Source organism: Oryzias latipes, chromosome 4, assembly GCF_053564925.1.
Source record: "Oryzias latipes strain Hd-rR chromosome 4, Olatipes_Hd-rR_3.1".
Classification (NCBI taxonomy): Eukaryota; Metazoa; Chordata; class Actinopteri; order Beloniformes; family Adrianichthyidae; genus Oryzias; species Oryzias latipes.
In genome coordinates this window covers 17,177,448-17,199,899 of record NC_136240.1, presented here as the reverse complement: position 1 = coordinate 17,199,899, position 22,452 = coordinate 17,177,448, and the positions used below count along the sequence as shown (strand labels likewise).

The window sequence follows — 22,452 nt, the reverse complement described above, 5'->3', positions numbered from 1 at the left end:
GCATGTTCTGCTCTGCGTCCAGCAGAGAGCAGGAAGTCTCCATCCAACCTGCAACAATGGGAAAGCGCTGCTGCCCTCTAGTGGCAAGCGTTGGCACATTCTGCCCAACAAACCACCTATTTTTACTTTTTTGTTATTTCATAAATGATAACCACAGCAAACACTTGTTTGTTTGTAGTTTGTTTGCTTGTTCAGGTGTAAAAAAATATAACTAAAACACATGATCAGTTGTTTTTGTTAAATTTACTGATTCTCCCAACACAATTCATAACAGAAAATGAATATTTTTTAAAATCACACACATTCAAACATGTCTGCCAAACCTTTTTTTTTGTTTTGTTTTTGCTTGGGCAGGTTGTAGAAATACATCTTAAAAATGTGAACTACACACTCACATAGCTGAAGCTTGAATGCCAACAAAAACATTATATGAGGATGATGATGTTGACAGCATCAGGGATAACATCTGTCCTCTTTCTGTCACAAAATAATTCATAGCAGAACATGTTTTTTTGTTTATTACACTTTCATCTTATTTCAGTCAGTTGATTTTGGCAAGACAGTGAATTCGTTCACACTTGGGAGCAGCAGTTCATGGCACCAATATCACAAAGCTCTGAGTACCAATTGAATCGAGACATACCGAAATGTTCACATCTCAACAACGGAGTACTTTGCATGATCACATATCCTAAAATCACTTCTGTCCATCATGCTTTTAAAAGGGGGGTAAAAGAGTGAAAGAAAATAAAAAAATTGACTCAACAGACTGAAAAAAAAAAAAGGTTAAATTCAAGCATTTTGTGTCAAGTTCAAACTTTAACAGACATTTTGGCGGAAAATAAAAAGGAGCTTTCAGGAAAATTGTTTTTCTTTTATAATATCGCCTCGCTTGATCCCTTCTTTATGGTTTGCATGAGTATTTTACCATACAATCTGTGTCTTGGTTGTATAAAACTTTGAGGTAATAATATAAGACAGGGATGTGACTGTCCAAACAACCAGGGTGCGTTTAAGTTCATGTGCACGGGGCTGTGCCAACGTGGTGTAAAGTACCGAACAGAGAGGACAACTTTGAGAAGTACAAACTAGTCCTCTAACAACATCCAAAATATATATAGTATCTACAGAGCAAATGTAAAATGTACTTTTATGCTGTAAAAGCCGTGTCACACAGCCACACTGTATATTTTGTGCATTTTCCACATATGAAAGTTCGATGTCGTAATCCATGCGTGATATGTGGAATTCACGAGTGTTTCCTGCGTTTGTCATTCCTTGATGTGGGCAGATGTTCGTTGAGCATTTCGGCTGAATTTGGTTTTGAGCTGTTTGTAATTTTTGCAGTTTACGCTTATTATACGTAGTTTATACGCAATTATTACATAAACCTTACGCAATTGTGCGCAATTTTTGCAAATTTGTGGTTTCCCACGACCATTCCACAAATGTCTAATGGACTTTTCACGTACGTACCACCGATGAGTAAATTTAATATTGTGCATACGGCTCTCATAGCACATTAAAAATTACATAATTCACACACGAATTTGGCTTTTACGTTGATTTATGTGTTCTTGAGTGGTTTATTCGTACTTCTGTGGTTTCAACGTGGTTCATTCATGATACACCTTAGTGAAAATTTTACGTGAAAGACCACAGCTTTTCTCACTTTTTCCATGTATATCCATGTATGACCAAATTTTCATCCGTGCAATATACTCATTGGACTCACCAATATGATGTGTAACAGAATCTGTTCGTTTGGCCCACACAGGTTTAAGACCCACAAAACTTTGTGAATGATTTGATCTGTGTTCATGGAAAGATCCGCCCCAGCAGAGACAACTCACACACACACACACACACACACCCACACACACACACACACACACACACACAGACAGAGCCTGGGTTCAAACGGAGTCACATTAGGGGTCATATGAGAGGAGGTAGAAGAGGCACATGTCCTCATGTGAAAGTCTGCATTTTCATGAAAGCCCTGCCCATTTGGAGTGAGACAAAGATCCCCAGAGGTAAGAGCAAGATGGACAAGTGCTGCAGTATAAATATATGCGTGGAAACAATCAAACACTGTGTTTCCCTGAAAGCGTCTTTGGTGTGTTTCCGGCCAAACTTTACAGAGATAAATGTGGAAAAAAAGGTGACCCTAAAGAGGCTTTTCAATCGCTGAAACCACAGTCTGTGCTCATGACATTCACTTTGTTCTTCACTGAAATCTTTGTGAGCTCTTATCGCTCCAAATCAGATCTCCGTCTGTCTCTCTTAGGAGCCCAGCGGGGCTTACTGTCCTGGAGCGTAGGGCCAGCTGATGGAACTCCCTGATAACTGCATGTCTCGGATCAGCGTCTCGATTGGGGTTTTGCCAACCAGCCTCATAAAGAAGAGCTGGGAGATGAGGCTAGCCGGCACTGCACGCAGAGCTGGGAGGCGCAGCAGCAGGCGGCCGAAGCGCTGAGGCTGGCTGGGATACTGCAACCGCTCGTACTCTGTCAGCGCCACCTGGGCCTTCTCCTGCAGGGACTCTACGTGGGCCGGATCTGTCAGGCCGCATGCGTCTGCAAGGCAAAGAAAACACACCATGATGAGACACATATTTACTAAATTTAACAAACATGACCGAAACATCAATGATTCTGCAATATCTCTAACCTCCTCTAACTTAGGGGTCTGCAATCTGAGGCTCTGGAGCCACATGCCTCTCTTTTGTCCCTCCACTGTGGTTTGACTGTCAAGGAAAATGCTACTGCTTTAAAAAAAATCTTAGGTTTGTTGTTTGGGTTAATTTTATTAGTTAAGTTTTGTCATTTGTGTTTGCATGTCAGGGAACTGAGCATACTGATGATAAAAGTTTACTTTCAGGGTGGTGCATTTTTTGTTATTTATACCATTTTTAGTTTATGTTTACATGTATATATATTTTTTATTTGATTCTACACCAATGCCATGGTATTTATAATTGATAGTAAAAGGAGAAAAAGGCTACAGTACACCAAAGAAATATTCATAGAAAAATGTCATGTTTGACTTATAAGTAAATCTGCTGGAGCAGGAGAATCCTAATTAACACAGGATGTATTTTATTTTGAAAGGAACTTGAATATGCTTCTGTGAAGAGTAAAAGAAGTTAAAGTTGTTATACATAACAAATAACACTTTGTTATAATTCAAGAACTCTAAATATTTTTAAAAGCTATATTTTAGAAATATTAGTGTATTTTCTAAATGGCGAAGTGGGACGTGGCAATTTTCTTTTACCGCCACATCCCACTTTTTTTTTAGCATTAAAGGCTGTAGACCGCTGTCCTAACTCATGTGAAAAGGCTTTACTAATAAAAGAGGCCAAACCTAAAAAAGATAACAAAAAACACTCTTTTATACTAGACATTGAGTGGTGAAGATGTTAATTTAAAGTCGTTCATTTGATAAATGATTGCCCCAAACTGCTCTGGCTGAGGTCAGAGGTCAAATCCCATACTCACCAATCCTCAAAACAAATTTCAGCTGAAAATATTACAATCATTTTTCTTCAATTCTGCAGACTCACCAGGAGAGAAGAGTGCGATGGCCTTAAGACAGCTGTACTCAGCCGAGTCCACCTGCAGCCTGTTCAGCTTGTCCACCTGGTCCTGGAAGACTCTGACCTGGTCCATGAAGGACACCACGCGCTCGGCTGACATGGGAGAAGAGTGAAAGCCAGCCGCCGCCAGCAGAGGAGCCATGTGCAGAGGCAGAGCGGACTGAGCCGCGTTCAGGATGAACAGCTCACTCCAGCTGAGTCTGAGCAGCGCCACCTATGGGGCGAAGGAGCAATGAGAACTGGGTCACTGAAGCTGCATTCTCATGTAAACTGTACAGCAGGTATTTTCTGACAAATGATTTTACATTTACAATAATCAGTCAATTTTCAACAATCATGGGTTCTGAGAATTGATGAAAATGATCTTCCTGGATGGTTTAGTCACTGAATTGATGTGCTTGAACCTGAACTCTGTTCATCCTCTGCTTTAGAGTTTCTAATTTTGAACTAAAACAAAACCCTTTCTGCTTATTTAAGTACCTACCTGTTCTGACACTGGGAGTTCTGGGAAGTATGGGATGTTTCTGGCCCACTCTATGGTACTGAAGAGGAGGCGGGCAGCCAGCTCGCAGATGCTGTCGATGCCCATGACGGAGGTGCCGCTTGCAGACGCCTGCATCTGTGCTTGAGCATACGGGGCCCCGTAGCGGCTGCTGGGGTACGGCTCAGCCCGGAGCAGCTGAGAGATGAGCTCCGACACCTGCTGCCCGTTGAAGTAGTCCGCCCCCATGTGGCTTGGGCCGGTGCCTCCAACTCCCCCGGATAGTGAGTTTGGACTGATTCCTGAGTGAGACGGAGGGATGCGACCCCGCTGGACCGCTGAGGGAAACACAGCAGAGTCACCGAAATGCTCTCCATTCATAAAGATGGATGTGATTTGATTTTGATTGATTTCTTTGATGTCCAATAGATTCAGAATCTATTTTAAATGCTTCTAGTGAAAAATTAAATAATAATTTACATAATAATTTAAACTCCAAGAGAACAATCTGCTGTATCAAATGTTTGGATATTTTTTCTTCTTGGTTTTGTCTCCATGTTAGACTTCTATTTTTTCAACTTATTTAAACTGTTTAACTGTTTTAAATTGTCAGCATCATTTTAGACCTTATAGAACAAGCAATTTTCTTTAATTTTATACATTTTATACAAACAGAACTTTTCCAAGAATAATGTCACACAAAACTCTCCACAAGTTTTTCTGCACTTAACTCTAGTTTAATACAAGGGGTAAAAACAAAAACTTAGTGAGAATATATGGATTCACATAAAACCGAAGTTATTAAAAAATAAAATTTCTAGCTCAACATAAGGCTCTTTTCACATTATTTATTGATATAATTCTGAAAATACCTTTAAATAACATTTAAAAATGTATCTGTGGCTGTCGAAACAATCATAATACATTTTAAAACATACATGTTTTTTTTTTTAAATAAACAGTCATTTCAAAGCAAAAAAATCTATTCAAATATGTAAATATCAAATGTTCCTTAATTTAAAAAACAATAAAACTCCTCATGCTTTACTTTCTTTGAATCGTGTAACCTTATAATAAAGCACCAAAGATAACAATGAATGTATGGTTAATACACACATTTTCAATTTGCTGCCTCAAACTGGTTAGAGCAGACGGGGTCAGAGGTCACAGTGACAATTCCAGGTGTATGTGGAAACAGTACAACCTGCGTCACAGCTTCGGTCAGCAGAGTTCATTAATAACCCGGCCTAACGTGGCTCCTGGCTCACTGCCACTCCACTACACACTATGTATGGCAGAGCGCCCGGTGTTCATCTGACATAAGCTGGAACTTATGTAACATCTGAAAAACAACTGCTTTTAATGAGAGACCACCTTTGCAAACTGTTAAAGCCCAACATGCTAAGCTGAATGTCATCAGAGGAAATCTAAGATGCAGTTTTGCTCTCTGGAAAGGTTGCATAGTTCAACACAATGCAATGTTAGATCCATATTTACTTTTTTCTCAGTATTTTGATTCATACTTTCTTATTTCCTTTTTTTAAAATTGCTTTAAAATAAATCTGCAAACTATGTTTAGGTTTGAGTATATTTTCGTTTTCGTTCCTGTTTTCGTAACTGAACAAAAATTGTTGTAAATATTAAGAAAATTTTCCCAATCAAATGTTTCAAGGATATTGCGTTATAGAGAAATGTTCAGTGATGGGATTCTATTAGCAGGGTTAACTTCTTCATTAAGCCTGACCTTTAGTTCCTTGGTTATAGATGATGCAGCGCTGACGCCACTTCTGCCTTTGATTGTACCTGTTCTTCAGTCTATTCACAGACATTTCCTTTGAGACCGTTGGTCTGCACGGGCTCTCGTACCTTCTTTGCGCATCCCAACGCGAAAACACTTCTTCAGACGACAGTACTGGCACTGGTTGCGGTGGTGCTGGTCGATTTGACAATCTCTGTTTGATCTGTTGAGAGAAAACCATGCAAAATAAAACAATATTTTTTAGGTGATGCTCCTTTTAAAACAGAAAGTTTATGCTCATGTGTGTATGAATGTCATCCCTGCCCCCCTTCTCTGCCCAGTGAGAGCAGCGTGATGGCTGAAAAACCCGTGACCTTTGTAAATCATCACCGTTACACACCCTTGTGATGCTTTTTACAGCAGGTTGAGTTCTGCCAGCGTTTCAGGGAACGGCTTTTAGCCCCCCACCCCCCAAAAACCATACATATTCATATGTTTCATTCAAAGGTGATGCATCATTATGTGGAAGAAACAACTTCAGCACAGAGAGGAGTCAGACGGCAGAGGGGCGAGCTGCAGCATTATGTTCCCGCAGTGAGGAATAATGGGAATGTTGACCTTCTGAGGCAATCCATCCTCACATGACAAACCTTCAGGCCTTCATTTCTGCCGTCTCTTTCTCTCCTCTGTTCTGTTCTTCTTTTTTTTCTCCTTTTTTTTCCTTTAGACTTAAACAAGGCTGGAAGGCATCATTACCGAGTGAGAAATGATCTGCTGTCTCCATTCAAAATCTGGTTTTGGTGTGAAACAACTTGTTGTTACAGAAACTCTTTACGTTTTATTTAATGACGCACTCCAATCATCTTTTAATCTATTGTAAAAAGCTTCCCTGTGGAATTGTATTTATGATTATGCCGTTTTTAGTAAAAAAACTGTGTAGTTCTCTAGCACGTAGTTTATGCTGAGCGGCAGTAGTTCATTAGAAATTCACCTCTGAGTTGGTAGCAGAACTGTTGCCGGGGAGTAAGCCCTCTCCCGCTATCTTACAGCCCAAACAGAATATAATCGGTGCAACAACAACTGTGTATAACATCGGAGCCGTATCCAATCAGCTCAGTCGAGGAAAACGAAGATGTAAATGGATCTATTTGTCTGAATGTGAATGGATCAGGATGGTGCATGGAGTAACCTTAAAAGCTTTTTCCAATGGCATTTTTTCGTCTGCTCCTGATTCACAATGAAAGACTCAGAAAAGCCCATTTTAATCCAAACGTTCTTTATATATGTCGAAAAATGCCACAAGAACACATTAAAAACACCAAAAACTTGATTTTCCTGTTTTTTTTTAATAAAACAGAGCAGTGAAGCTGCAGTCAGGTAAAGGACAGTTTTCTGCTTCTGTTTACTGTAATCATTGTGTTGACACTCCAAATGTTGTGATGTGTGTCAGGATGCATTTCTAATAATAATTTGAAATTGGCAAACTGACAAAAAGAGTGATGCTTTGTGGATATCTCATACCTGCAGGAGTAGCTGAGGTTTCTCCGGATACTCCTCTTAAAGAAGCTCTTGCAGCCCTCACAGGTGAACACACCGTAGTGCTTCCCGCTGGATTTGTCCCCACACACCACGCAGTCCACCACGCAGCCCTTGTCCTCATCCGCGACGTCCACGTCGCTGCTCCCCGCCTGAGGTGACCCATCCTCTTCCTCCCTTCTCAGGTAAGCCTTCTCCCCCAGTCCATTAGTGTCCCCGTTGGGGTTACCCCATCCCCCGCTCACCATGGCCATATTCTCCGAGACACACGGCCCTGTGGGTGGATCATACACAGACCTGCCCCGTCCCACCGGCTTCACGCGCTCCTCAAAATCAAAAGAAGTGAATCCAGACTCAAAGTGTTTGACGGCGAGTTTTCAACCAAAGCAGTTTTTTTAGTCAAACTCTAAAGAAGTGGAGGAAAACTTTGTCACTGGTTGACCTTTCACCTCTTTGCTGTCTGGCTGGGTTGACCCGAAGGTCCTTCCCCGAGTGTTTTCCCTTCTCTTCTTTAATCCTGCTGCTCTCTCTGTTCTTGTTTCGCCCCTCTGTTCTCTGCCCTGACCTCTGATCAATGGTTCCCGAGCTCTGAGAAAACTTCAGTGGTTCAGAGTTCAGGCCAGAGGAAAAGGGTGCAGCCCTGCTCCTTTATACAGGAAACAATAAATTACACTTTGATTCCTCCTGCTCCTTTTTTTCTTCTTCCACCCTTTCACTTTCTTTCTTAGTCTAACCAGATGAAAGGGGAAAAAAAGCCTCACCTATCCCTCAGCATGGTGCGCAGACATAAACCATCGCTCTTCAGATGGAAAAAGGCGCCGTTCGCCTCTCTTTCCAGCTGCTACTTTTTCCCAGAAGGGCAGGCGGGTGAAAGGAAAATAAAACACAGCCCTCCTTCAGGCAGGGTTAAACTGCCCTGCCCTCTCCTCCAACTTTTAAACTAGTCCAACCAGTTCCTGTCGTGCTGAGGTGCTATCTGTTGATCTGACACAGTTCTGGTCCGGACTCACTTGCAGTGAAGAGGGAAAAAAAAAAGAAACTGCTTTCACCTCAGAAGGCTCTCAAACAAGCGAGTCTTTTAAAAAAACAAAACAACATTAGCTGCTTATGTTTGTAGAAAATATTTTGGCGTTTCAATACCTGCAACCTTTTTTAAATGAAAGAAGATCTGCAGTGACAAAGTTTTCCAGAGATGTCCTCCTCTTCCTGCGTAAGATAAAGGTCTTGTGGTCCCTCCAACTCGTTCAAAGCCACTGAGGTCAGGGGATCAAATGTCACAGAGGAAAACAAGCCGAAAACTAAAGCAGGGTTGGGAAATCTCCTTCGCCACGGTCGCCTCTCCTCTTTCAAAGCGTCATAAAGTCGTTCCACTCTTCTTCATGTCTTGTTTTGTCGGAACCTGTCCACCAAGCAGTCACATCCAGAGGCCAGAAGCTCCCTACATTCCCTGTCAGGGAGTCGGGCTCCACTGTTTTACTCTGCTCCTCGTCCTTTTTCTCTCCTCCTTTTTCCTCTTGTTCCTTTGCTGGCCTGGGCAGGAATAAATTAGGCAAACAAGCACAGAAAAAAAAACAGTCACAGAGCTTGTAGTGAAAGCCAGACGCTGCTGCAGAGATCAGCCCACAGATCGCCTCCTCTTTCTCTGCTTCGCTCCCTCCTTTAGGGAGAGTGAGCGTGCGTCTGTGGGCTGAGGGATTTGACACTGCTATTCAAGCCCTGCTGTTGCCATGGCGCTGGATGCCTTATAAGGCCAGTGGAGTCAAAGAGCACAGAGTGGGCTGCAGCCACATGCAAACAAACACACACACATGCACGCAGCAGAAAGAATGCCGGCCAGCCTGACTGGCTGCCTGTTTCTCCTCTGACCCCCGGGCCAGCCTGGGAGCATGGGGGAGTTAACCTCAACTCTGCTGTAAGACAAAGAGGAAGGAGCAAGAGAGGAGGGGGGGTGCACGACACTCACACGCATGTTCTCCACTCCGCTCTAATCCAGAAGACCTCCTCTTACTGTTGACCCAATAATAACAGGGAGCGCCTGTTGTTGTGGAGCAACTTGTCAAAGGTTATATGATACGCTGCTGACTCCCTTTCACACCTGCTGGACACACTCACAGGTCTGCGTGAAGGATGCCACTGAAGACGACATGCCGTTTTCAGAAAGCTCTATACAACCTAACCAAAGAGAGTTCTTTATAGTTGCTGAACTTTAGAGGAATATATCAATTTTGAATGAAACTTTTTTTTCCAAACATTTCCTGAACTCCAAAAGAGGAATTTTCACACAAAAGTTTAAAAACTGAAAGTTCTTTAAAGACCCACTCCAATGAAAATCTGGCTTTTGGCATTTTTAACATATACGTATGGCATTTTTCTGATAAAGGACATTTGGGCTTAAAATTGTGTTTTTGAGTATTTATTTATTCAAATCGTTGTGAATCAGCAGCAGATGGAAAAAATGATGTTGGGAAAAGTTTGCAGCTATGACATGGGTCCACTCCACACGACGCATCCACTTGTAGATGACTAGATCCATGTACGTCTTCATTTTCCTCGTCTGAGCTGGCATGTGGCTCAAAACTGTGCAGCTGGATATCTCCAATTCTGCTCGCCATTTTGTTGCACCAGTAATGTTTGGTTGGGGGTGTAAAGGGCTGTAAGCTAGCAGGAGAGCATGTAAACAGATGGATGATAGGAAATGGCGTTGGGCTTATTCCACGGCAACAGTTCTGCCCCCAACTCAGCGATGAATTTCTAATGAACTACTTCCGCTCTGGAGAAACTAAATGCCATGAGTACATGTTAAAAACACCACTAAAGACACTTATTTGTCCAAACCTAACTTTTTTATGTTGATTTAGTGGTGACCTAACAAAGTATTTTAAAATACATTTGTCTGAGTAATCCAAGTTTAATTTCCTGCATGAGTCACCAAGCCATCGTCTTGGCAGTCCGCAGAGCTCCTTTGGAATTCCTGGCCTGCATTTGCTGCCATACCAACAGCTTTGTCATGTGAAGGTCTCCATGAAAAGAGGAGGACAAAGTAAACAGTTCAAGCCTCCAACCAAGTTTTCTAATAACAGCCTCCAAATGCAGAAAGAAAAGCCTCCCATAGTATTCGCTTCCCAACATGCCTGCTATTAAGAGCCTCTGTGCACCAGAACATGTCTGCTCCTCACATGTTTTTCCAGGAATTCCCCTGATATGACAAAGCATTTTGTTCCAACAGTCTTCAGAAAACCTTGTGTTTTTCTTAGGCGATGTTCAAAAGCCAAAGAGGGACACTGATCTACAGAGAAGTAGAAGATTTAAGCTAGTTTTTTGTTTTTGTTTTTTTTAAAGCCTTGTAATGTGAGCATTTGGTAACTTCAGGCTATTTCCGTCTCAGCGGGGCTCTTTGTGCATGGGTGGGCCTTTTGTTTGGTTAAGAGGTTATCAGAGACCACTCCAAGTTGCTGTAAGTTGAATTAGCGCTTTCTTGTAAACTGCAGTTTGCACACGAGTTATAAGAGCTCTGACCTCTGAGCCACTCTGATTCTGACTGAGGATTCAGTTGGAAACATAAAAAAAAGCAGAAAGTCTAAAGGTTTTTACACATTTGGGCTCTGACTTTTTAACACGATACTGCAAAAGCAGTAATGGAGACCCTTCCCGCTCCAGTTTACCTTGAAAACTCACTGCTGTAAATAAGCCAGCTGAACTTCTGCTCTAAGTTGCTGGCACCGGTTGCAGCTGCAAGTTTTCACTTGTCCTTTACATTATCTCAGGGGTTTAAAAAAACAACAGCAGTTTGCAAAACCTGGTTTTATTTATCCAGACTTTTAGTGCATCCTAGTTTTATTTTACTTTTATGTTTTGCCAAAAATCCAAATCCTTTTGAGTTTTTCCAAAAATACGATGCAGTTATTTGTTTCCAAAAGAAAAAGAAAAAAAACATTAGTTAAAAGTAAAAACCATTAAAAACTTTCAGTTTGGATATCACAATTATTTAGCCTGTAGCTACATATTTTTAACTCAAATTACAACAAGACAATCAAAAACAAAGCAATGATGTCAAACTGAAATAAAGCAGCATTTCCACAGACTGCATGCAGTGCATGGAGGGTTAAAGGCCGGGAGAGCGGCGGCTCAGGTGCTTGTTATCACAACCTCGTGACCAAGACTGAAACTGTAAAATGTGGCTTTACTGTAATTAGATCTGCTGAAGTTGGAAAAAAAAGGATTAAAGATTGTGAAATCCTAAAATCATTTGAATGCACTAGTGTAGCATTTGTAGACCAATAAATCAATGTAAAAACTCGACCATTGTGTCAATGACCTGGTGCTATTTCTTTTTACGTTTCCATGTTTAAAACCTCAAAATTTCTGACTACCTTGACTTTCCAAAGTTATAGTAAATATGGGTGAACAAAAGTCAACCTGGTAGAGAAAACACATGGACTGAATTGGTTTGTAAAGACAGCAGCAGGTGAAACGAAGGTCAGATCGCTGACTTTGTGTGTTTTTTTGCCTGGCTTGGTTTGTAGGTGAGAGTATGAGTTTGAATCACTGCAGGCGTCCTTGTGCATGAGTGCAGAACATGTGTTCCTTACATACCTGTGAGTCTATGTACGTTCATACGTGTGTGTCCTCTTTAAACTGCAGGTCAGGAATGTTGATCGCAGCATGAAGCTGACTGTCGTGACGTCTGTTCATTCTGGAGGCACTTCTGGGGTCCAGTGTCACTGCTGTGAAATGTTCTCCCCAATTCTACTAAAATATTATTTTAATTCACACATGGATATATTAACACAGATCTATTGTGTTTTTCTTCAATTATAAAGGAACAACAATGATCAAAAGTTGACTGTAAAGTTTAGAAAGTATGTCATGGTGACTGTTTTGTTATGTTAAAGTAGTTGACATTAATCTAATCTATCAAGTCTCTGACAGCAGCAGCATTACTTTGCATTAGTGAAGCAAAGTGTAAGTGGGTGTTCAGAAATTGCATGTTTCTGCAGGAGCAGCCGGCCTGAAAAACCTGCAGTGGCTCTGCTCTGTTGCGTTGTTCAGCTTAATGGAGCAACAAATTGAGTTAAAGGGAAGATTGAAGCCAAACTCAACATCAAAATATGCAAAATCATGTGGTCAGGAAACCGAGGGGGCTGTTTTCACCGTTCTGTTGTGAGTTTTTTTAATTGGAGGGCAAAAATGTGTAGGTGGGTTAGCTGTTGCGACATATCAACCTGCAGGAATGAGGAAAGTCAATTCTGTGATTATAAGTTAATGCTAGCAAAAACAGCAGATTTAAATGTATATGATTGAGACTAGTCAGGTTTTTTTACTTTTGTTACCAGAAGTTGGAAAGCAGTGCTATAAATCTGCACGCTACTCTGTTTCTCTTCACCTTAAGTTCCACTCTGATCATTTTTTGATCTATTGTAAAAGCGACAACCCAGTTGCCATTTTTAGCTAAAACAAAAAATAAAAATAAAAACTGTCATTTTCTAGGACATAGTTTTTGCAGAGTGGTAGGGGTTCTTCAGAAATTTGCCTCTGAGTTCTGGGTAGGACTGTTGGCACCAAGCAACCCCGCCCCCCTTCTCATCACCTTTAACTGAGCGATCTTTCAAAGCACTTTCCAGCTATCTCTTACAACCCCTCACATTCCCAACCTAACATTGGGGGTGTCCGCAAAATGCCGAGCAACATTGGAGCCATACAGATATGATCCAGATGCCAGCTCAGACGAGGAAAACAAAGACACACATGAATCTGTTCGTCTTCAAGTGGATCCATCAGAATGAAGCGGAGCAGGGAGGTTATTGCACATTCAGTTTTCCATCTGCTCTTGATTCACAAATTCAATAAAGAAATACTCAGAAAAGTCGTTTTACACTTACTTTTCCATCATCAGAAAAATGCCACAAGAGCATGTTAAAAACACCAAAAACACAGTTTTCCTCTGATTGGTCTTTAATGTGGTATCTGTAAGAATGTTGGGTGGTATTAAATAATGTGTTTTGTTGTGCAGCTGGACAGAAATAATTAGCTCTCAGGTTGAAGTCTTTATCATTTGAAAGTATTCAGTTTTTCCTGCCTCAGCTTATTGCTGGTTTTTGAGCTTTTAGAATATGCTCTGCTGTTGAACCCAAGGACTAAATTTTCATCACAGCAACGTATTTGAACAGAAGATTAGCCTTTTATCAGGAAAGTCGGGGGCGTCTGAAACGGCCGTAAAACCTGCTTTTGGCAAAACAAAAACAGACATTCCAGGCCACTTGACTTACATTACCATCATTCTTGTCTTTTTCTTCCCTTTTACTCCGACATTTTTGTTATTTTAGAAATGTTAGCATCACAGCAGATTTTTTCTGTCCCACTTTCTTCGCCAACTGATTTTCAGAAGTGCAGTGGCCGTCGGTGTATTTGCACATCTCAGATGATATTTAAAATACTCAGAAATGCTCTGTTGCTTAAATTAAACTGCTGCCGGTGCTGGCTTTTTATAGCAGCATGTTTGATAAACATGACCAATCAAACCTGCAGGAAGTCTACCGCCAGCAGGATTTCATGTTGATCTTGTACACAGGAGTTTGACCTCCGCTTGAGCAGGTTCAGATGAACTCGGTTGCAGCTGAAGAGTGTGGCACTGCATTAGTTAAAAGCAGAGGAATTTGAAAACCGAAGTTAACCTTTCACTCGGAGGAGTAACTCTGGGTGAACAAGCAGGAGCCTGTGACTCTGTGCTCTTTCTTCATTAGCCCTAGTGCCCTTTGGCCCAAAAGCCAGAAGAAAAATCATCGTCCCTCTCTCCCCCTGCCCCTCATAACATGCTGCCCTCCTTGGGCCTTTGACCTCCAGCGCATGAAAGAGCAATCTAAAATAAACAAGGCAGTGAAACCAGCCAAGAAAAACATCTGCTGGGGTGGCTCCACAACTACACAAGGTGTCCAATCAATACTTGCCCTTCTCTTCTCCCAGGACCTGCTGGAGATGGTGGGAAACTTCCCATTTGCTGTGTTTTGTTGTCATTCTAATCAGATCTCCTGCTCTTGCTGTTTGTTGAACATTCAATTCAGCTGTTTACTGTAGCAGCAGTGAAGCCTCTCTTTGTGTGACTGCTGTAGAGATAAGTATCCAAACATGATTGATTAAGAATTACTGGTTTCTGCTGTGTTTTTGGTGTGAGCTTGATAACAAGCTCAGTTTGAAATGAATATGACAAAAGTGTGACCGGGTCTAGCTTTTATTTTCTCATGTTTTTAAAACTAGTTTTGCACTTTTGAGCCACAATACAATTTAAGATCCCTTGATCCCGTTGAAAATCACTTGACCTTCAGTTTTAACTTGAAATTCTTACTTTTGTCTGTTTTCTGGTCACAGACATCAGATAAAGTTTTCTTCATACAGATGAAATCCTGGAGTTCTGTTTCCATTTGGCTTAAGCATTCATTTGTACTCCATAGATGCCATTTAACCCGCGTTTAGCTTTAAGAAACGATGATACTTGTTTGTGAAATGGACTGCTCTGATCTGCTTCGCATTCCTTTTGGCTGGCAATGCAGTCGTAAACTTTTGACTTTATCTTTTTGGTTAAAACATTTTAGATAAATGTTCATCAATTCCCCACATAATTCTTTCCCCCCACTGGTCCAAAAACACAAATGCCGGCCTGACTGCTGTGGTAAACAGACTGGAGTGTGAGAGTTGGATGCAAGCTGCAAGGCATCAGTCCTGCCCTGACCCTGAACAAAGGGAAGCGAGACATTGATGAATGGATGTTCCGAAAGGCTCTTTTTTTTCTAAAGTGTTGAAGATGTTAGTGGGTTTCAGCTCTTAGAATGCCGTGTTTGACTGATCGGGAGAGGGTCTATGTAAAAGTTCTAGAAGCATCTCCACACAGAGGGTTTGGTTTCATACAACAGTGGGTGTTAGACCTGCAAAACAAAACCTTTTTTCTTAAGTTTCATCCGTTCCCTTATAAAAATTTGCAGTCAGGGCTTGGTGTGTGACGTGGCAGATGCCTCTCTGCCCAGTCAGGAACAGACTGCACACAGTTAATCTCTGGTTTCATGGAGCTGCCAGGAGGCTTGCCATGATTGCCCTTCACTGCTGGTGTCAGGAACACGTGCACTGGAACCTGAACGTGTGGAGGAACATTGTGTTCAGGACTGAGTCCAGATTCTGCCAAAAGTAGTTGGATCATGAGGTGGACATGTGGAGAAGATCACTGATACAGTCACATCTCTTGGTGGAGGGTGTGTGCTGGTATGGCCCAGCATTTCCTTCACTGGAAAAACAAAGTGTGTCTTCATCAGATGCATTGAGGCTTTGAGATGTGATTTTGCAACGAGTGGCAACTCCGTATGGAGCCAAACCTTAGAGACGACAATGCTCACCCCCTCAGAGCTGCTTCAGCGGAGACTAGATTTTGGGATTGGAGATGAACAAAAAGACATCCCAGCAGTCCTGACCTCATTAAACACTAGGATCTGCAGGAGGATGCTGTTCCTCCCACAGTGACCAACCCAACCACATCCACGAACGGTTGAAGAATGTGACGCCATCCCACAGCAGTGTGTGGGATGATTCATCCACCCGTTGCTGGAGCGCCTGTTTGAAAGAATATGGAAATTACCATACACCACATAAAGATTCAGTGGCAGAATGAGCTTTTTGCCGTTGGCAAAAAAGATTTGGCAATTTTTCATGGGTGCTATCTCTATAGTTAGCTCTCCCACAAATGCATACTCCTCACAAACTTGGCAGTATATGAGAGGGCAACAACCTATCTTTCCAACAGTGCAAAAGTCTTTTGCCCAAAAGCATAAAAAAAGGGAATTATTCTAAAAAACACACACATTTCCTTCATTATGCAATGTGAATGTTTAAATGTCAAAGTTCAAACAGCAAAACCCCTAAAATTCCTGGTAAAGCACCAAAAAATAAGTAATTTTTCTCAGAATATTACAGATCTCCTCTTTAGCCTTGTGATCATAGCTGGCACATCTATGTGGTAGTTATTTTTCAGATTACTAAAAAGTGATTAATGTAGCGACTGAACCTTTAATGTAATTTTATTGACCATTACAGAAAGTTCAGCTGATTTTAATATTCTGTCCCAGCTGAGTCTTTCTTACAAAGCTAATCTTCTCTTAGCACTTGATTTATGACGGCTTCATAGCATCAGTCACAACCCTTAAGTCCTCCCTGCTATATGCTTTGATGTATCTGCAGCTCCGCAGGGGTCAGCTCTGCCTCTATGCTTCCTCTTCATCGTGGAGTCCCCTCAAAGAATACACCTAAATGATTACACCTGTGACCTTCACCGTCTTCAGACATTCAGAGAACCATTTCAGGAAAATCCTCAGATCTGAGCAAACAAAACAGTTTACAACCAAAGAGCCGTGGGGTGGAGGAGACCGATGTGCTCCAACAGGCAATGCCTGAAAATAGTTTAGCTAAATGTTTTGCCCCAGGAGTAAAAAGATTATCGTTGACATGCTATGTTTAAGACAGATTGATAATATTTTGTTGAAAACCAAGGCTCGCTCTCTTTACAGTTTTAAAACTCCTGACAGTCTCCACCACTAAGTTGTCCAATGGATGTCCAACCTGTTACTCCCCATTTGTGGTCTCCGTTATACCACATATTGCCTGTGGGCCACCTAAGGTGCTTAGCATGACTGAAAATTAACTTAATCAGCTCACTGAGGACGACTCAAATGCTTTAACAGAATTAGGTCGAGGCCCCTCCTCCTGCAATCTTTTCCCCCTGAACACCTCATTGCTGTAATCTACTGCTCTCACGCTGAGCTGCTTTGACCTCATTAGATCTTGTGTGTCTGCAGCTTGTTGTAATCTCTTGTATCTTTATCTTACTGACTTCTGAGCAGCGGGGTGGCTGCCTTATGCCCAAACTGTGGACGGCACGGATTGCATCTGAGATGAAGATCAGGGTTTAGCAATTTAAATCAAAGTAATCGGAATACAAAAAGCATGTAAAGAGAACAGTTTTTGATCAATTTGATCCATTGTTTTTATGGCACATCATGGCACATCATGCGGTTCAGTAGGAATGATGAAATTAAATGAGTTCAAGGCAGGTGGATTTGCACAACAGACTTCAGAACCAGCCTGCAGGGTTGAAAGGGGTTGTTGTCCTCTCTTATTAATGGATTTTATCCTCTGTCCAGGGATTTTGTTGCATGTCATTTCACACTTCAACACTTCTATTCTCATTTATTCTTTCTTTACACTCAGACTAGGATAAAAAGTTAGAAAATCTCAGAACACTAAACACGTTTGCACTTCATTTCATTTAAGTGCACAGACCTGTATTTTGTTCCATGTTGTTGTGATGCTGACGTGCTCTAAGAGGCCGCCTGCCTCTGACACAGAGTCACCTGGGGTAACCTCACTCCCTGCTTCTCTGCTCCGGATGAAGTGAACAGCATTGATTAATGGAGAAACAAAAGGTACGCTCTGTGAGGGATTTTCAAGGTGACTCAGAACTGAATTGGACAAATGAGGCAACTGGTTATTTTACTGAAATAAAATCACAAAAGCCTTTAAAACAACATACACTCTACAAAATAAAAAATAATCTATTTTCTTAACTTCAACATCTCTGGGAACGTTGAAGAAAAAACACAGTGTAGAAAAAGACAGGAGACACACAAGAAACTTAATTATGTTGCGTTCATCTCAAGTCTTCAACTATTTTTGCTTTTAAAATAAAAACATTTATGAAACAATTTGCACCTGTGGTTATTCTTTTTGTTCTCCTTGGAAATTTCAAATGAGAAAACTTCAATGAAAATGTTCCACTGCAGGAGAAGTTTCAGTAAACTTTCTGACTCTGAACTTCATACCAGGAGTAACAGACATATCAGGAGGCCCACATGTTCAGATGTTTCTCCATTCTATAATTATCAAAACACACATTTTCTATTTATTCAACCAAGAAGTGATTGATTTATTTAATGTAAAAAATAGAAACTTTTACAATTCTCAACTTTAACAAACAGATGTTTTTTTTTAAATATTAAGTTGTGTTTCATGTACGAGTTGCATTTCATTTACGTTTGTCTTTAATTCTCCACTTATTTGATTTAATCACATGGTTAAATGGAAAAAAGTAAAAAACAAATATCTTTACGTTCTGCTAATGTTTGCAAATGTGTGAATTTTAAATAAAAAACTGTTTATTTTTGTATATTTTTGTGGGAGGCTCTGGAATTATTTACAGCATAAGCATAATAAAATTTGATTATGGTTAAAATCATTTTAATTTCAATAACTTTAACCTAATAACTAATCACAAATCCATAATGTTTTTTATAGAAATAAACTCCTCAACCTCAACTTTGATCTTCCATTAATCTGCTTTACTCCAAAATGTTCTTGTCCATGGATCTGTTGGGCAGCAGTGTGTAGGCCTAGTTATGTCAACACTGATACGTTATTTCACCAAATAATTTCCCTGCAAAGTGTTTGTTCTGGCTGACTTCAGAGCTTTGATGCCTCCCGTCTAGATTAGAATTTATAAATAGAGCTCTTTTTAGATGTTCATCAAGCTGATGAATTTTAGGCACTCTGCAACTTTTTCCGTCCACCGACACGCACGCATGCAATCCTGTAACAAGCATGGAAATCACCTTACATGGACTTACATGCAACAAGGTTTTACTCTTTATCCGTTGCTGTCTGTGGAGAGGTGGCCTGTTGGCCTGAGCTGTTTGCTCTCATTATCTGAGTGGGCGAGAGGACAAAGCGGATGTGGTCGGCCATTTGATTGAGGTCAAATCTCTTTCGTGCTTCTCCAAGCTGCCATTGCCCCTTCCACCTCCCTGACCTCGGCTTGAGCGGACTGTTGTCAGAAAACTGGGGGAGAGGTGTCAGCTGGGTGAGGCGGCGGAGCAGAGGATGGAGGGATGAAAAGAGGAGGAGTGAATGAGAAGGGGATATAGAGCGGTTGCGACAGGTGAGCTGATGGCTTCGAGGGAGAACGGTTGTAGGCTGTAATCTCTTGATACAGCTTACAGAAGGGCAACTTATTAAAATAATGGGATGGACGCAGAGAGTAAATGAGTTGACCCGAAACCCATAGGTCACCCCCCCGCCCGTCCTTCCAGTATGCCAGCTTGCTTGCATCCACCCCCACTCTGATTGACAGCTGCTGCCGTTGTCTAATAATGGTGTGGGTATTTTTCCCAGGAACTATAAAACTCAACCGTTCACCGAGTCCTTCACAGACTCTATCCTGTATGTGTGTGTGTGTGTGTGTGTGTGTGTGTGGGGGGGGGGGGGGGGTCTACAAACATGGAGACAAAATGGCAACAGACGGTTCCTCCATTCCATCCCATCATTTAGAGCATTGCCTCATCATTGGCTTCTATTAAAACTGCATTAAAAGTTAAAGTGCAGAAACAATTAGGAAACTATTTTTGTAGCTGTTTTTTTTAATACAAGTGCCTGTTTAGTCAAGGCTGCATAAACTACAACAATGATTAACATCAATGTGCAATGCAGAAAAGAATTGATTATGACTTGAATAAATCTGATGCCATGCTCATTGATATTGTGTGGGTGGTTCAGCACTACATATATAACCTCTTTATGGAAGTCATTTCATATTCTAGTCAGTCTTAACTGCCCAAACTGTATTATAGTTTTCCACAAAATGATGTCTTTACTTATGTACTAACTCTGAATTTGCAACTAAACTTTATTACACTTTTTACACTACAGCTAATGATGATATTTTTATTGTTTATTACCTATAAGTCTTAATTCTAAAGCACGTAGACCACATTATGTGATTTTAAAGATCGGGTGAGAGTTCATTTTAGTTTTTTTCAACAATGACAGTAACTACAACATATTTATTACACATAAACTTATGGCAAAATGTAACAAAAAATGTTAAAATCTTTAAAGAAAATCTTTTTTATAGATTTGGCACAAAATAACCTGTCAGTGCAAAACCTGTAATGCAGTATTTCAATAAGTTTAGAATTCCTTAAAGGTATGCTTTTAATGTCACAATCTGACTGTTTTATGAATAATTACACAGCTCCAGCTACAATAAAATTATAAAATTTAGTTAAAAATGCAAAAGTGACAGGTATAATGAGATATAACTATATTTAAAGCTCTCATTACTATTCATTTGATGCTTTTTAAATCACAAAAACGTATGTGCTTCTTAGGAATGATGCTTTTTTGTTGGACTAAAGACATTGAGTTGGATAATTAAATTAATGCGAAAACATCCTTCATCACCAAACAGGATAAGGCTACTTGTGATTTTGTTACAAATAAAAAAAACTTGGATTTTCTTTCAGCAGGAAATTCTGTCATTATTGTTTCATCTTTGATTCCACAGTCACCCAGAGGTTACAACACTCATGTCATCTACATGCCTTTGATGAACTCAGGAGCTTAACATGGATCTTGAAGAGTGGCAACATAAAGTGCAATGATAATTGTATCATGTGCTTTAATGGCAGCTATTACAACAATAGTGGTGCTATGGGAAGATCAGGAGAACAGACCCGCTGCGTTGACCTCTGCTCGGGAAAGGGCAAGCTCAGGCAACAGTCAGGGCGTCAGGGGTTCGCCACCTCGTCTGGCGCTCTGAACCCGCCATTCACCGCCTAACACAACAGCCAAGCATCGCTGTGACCCTGTGGGTGTGACACTAGACCTTTGCCTTAACCTCCTGACCGCCGGTCACAGCTGCAGATGACCGCTTTGAGAAGGTCAGGACGCAGGGTCGGCTGGAAGGGGGGAGCGCTGGATCATGAGGGAAGACTTCGGAGAAAATTGAGAGGGATATAATAGAGAGTATTGGCAGAAAAATTGATGAACGAGTGAGTGGTGAGGACTAAAAGATGGAGGGGAGAAAATAAGGTGAGGTAGATGGAGTTTTAAATGATGCGCTTATATCTATCAGCTGCCATGGTCATGCAGGAAAATGAGTTTTTATCCATTTTCTATCAATGCAACACAGGGATTTTTAAAATCTAATGTTTAAAGCATAATTTGAGATTGTTCCATCCTATAAATGGAATTCCCTTATGTTTTACCTTTCTATTTTTCATTTCCTCTCTTCGTTTTCATCTTTAAAAACAGATAAGTGAACCAATAACCTCTCACCTGGATGCTTCCAAACCCCCTTAGAGAAAAATGTTTTTTTGCTGTATGAAGATGAGTTGACCTTTAAGTTGAACTCTCAGTGGTGAAAGGCCGCCGACGAGCAACTATGAAAGTGGATACAAGATAAATGAGTTGCCGAACATTTTGTGCACATCAGCTATTGTTCCAGATCCCATCCCCCCTTTTTGTCGGATCTTTTTGCCGCTCCATTGCGGTCAGTTGAGGAACGGCTTTATGGAGATCGCTTTTATGGGAAAAAATTAGCATATGGCCCCGTTTCCAGCTCAGTCTGTCAACAAGTCTTTGTACAGCTCAGGGCTGTCTCTGCTAAAAAAGTCTTCTAATTTGTTGCGAGAAAGGGAAAACTAAGTTTTAATGCTATGGTGTAATGTGTTTTTCAAAATTTCTATTGTTATCCATTTTTAAAAACGAGTACATAGTGCACTGAAAAAATGCAGAATTTGTTGATAATTTAACCCTTGTGCTATCTTAGATGACCCCACCCTTACATTGACATGTTCTCACCACCATGACAAAGGTGGATAAAGGTGGAAAGATTTCATGTAATCCATGGACACCAGTGAAGATCACAAATCATTGAAGAAAAAAGGTTCAGAGCACTGTCTAGTGGGTCTAGATGACCCAACTCCCAATCATAAAGTGCCTAGGATAGCACAAGCAGTAGCGGTTTTAGGCACGGGCCATACGGGCGATCGCCCGGGGCGGAAAAATGACGGAGGGGCGGCGCCAGCGGCTCAGCTCTTGTAAAATACTTTATGCACCACTATTGGTTTACTTATATCACAGAGTTTGTAACAGCCTGAAACCTGGCGGCGCCCCCGCCCCGCAGCTGCGCTCCCTCCTGTCTTTGAGAAGTAGACGCAAATGTGTGTGAGAAGGAGAAGGGAGGGGGCGCGGGGTGAAGAAGGAGAAGGGAGGGGGCGCGGGGTGAAG

The 22,452-nt window shown here is 41.1% G+C and overlaps 1 protein-coding gene and 2 long non-coding RNA genes across 3 annotated transcripts; 1 reads left to right on the top strand and 2 right to left on the bottom strand.

The window, feature by feature from the left end:
- Positions 1-224: 224 nt before the first annotated feature.
- Positions 225-9,040, bottom strand: nr2f6b (nuclear receptor subfamily 2, group F, member 6b). Its single transcript, XM_004067935.5, has 5 exons — positions 7,342-9,040; positions 5,949-6,043; positions 4,086-4,420; positions 3,569-3,815; positions 225-2,579 (listed from the first exon to the last, which is right to left on the bottom strand). The coding sequence occupies exons 1-5, from the start codon at positions 7,608-7,610 to the stop codon at positions 2,305-2,307; spliced, it is 1,221 nt and encodes a 406-aa protein (XP_004067983.1). The 5' UTR covers positions 7,611-9,040; the 3' UTR covers positions 225-2,304.
- Positions 2,291-8,395, top strand: LOC144991875 (uncharacterized). Its single transcript, XR_013655536.1, has 3 exons — positions 2,291-2,586; positions 3,563-3,882; positions 4,079-8,395. It is a non-coding gene; the product is annotated as an uncharacterized LOC144991875 (long non-coding RNA).
- A 5,525-nt stretch (positions 9,041-14,565) lies between the features above and the next one.
- LOC110014947 (uncharacterized) lies at positions 14,566-22,033 on the bottom strand. The gene is made up of 5 exons (XR_002289976.2): positions 21,499-22,033; positions 19,011-19,089; positions 17,671-17,767; positions 15,735-15,948; positions 14,566-15,625 (listed from the first exon to the last, which is right to left on the bottom strand). It is a non-coding gene; the product is annotated as an uncharacterized LOC110014947 (long non-coding RNA).
- Between the last annotated feature and the right edge of the window lie 419 nt (positions 22,034-22,452).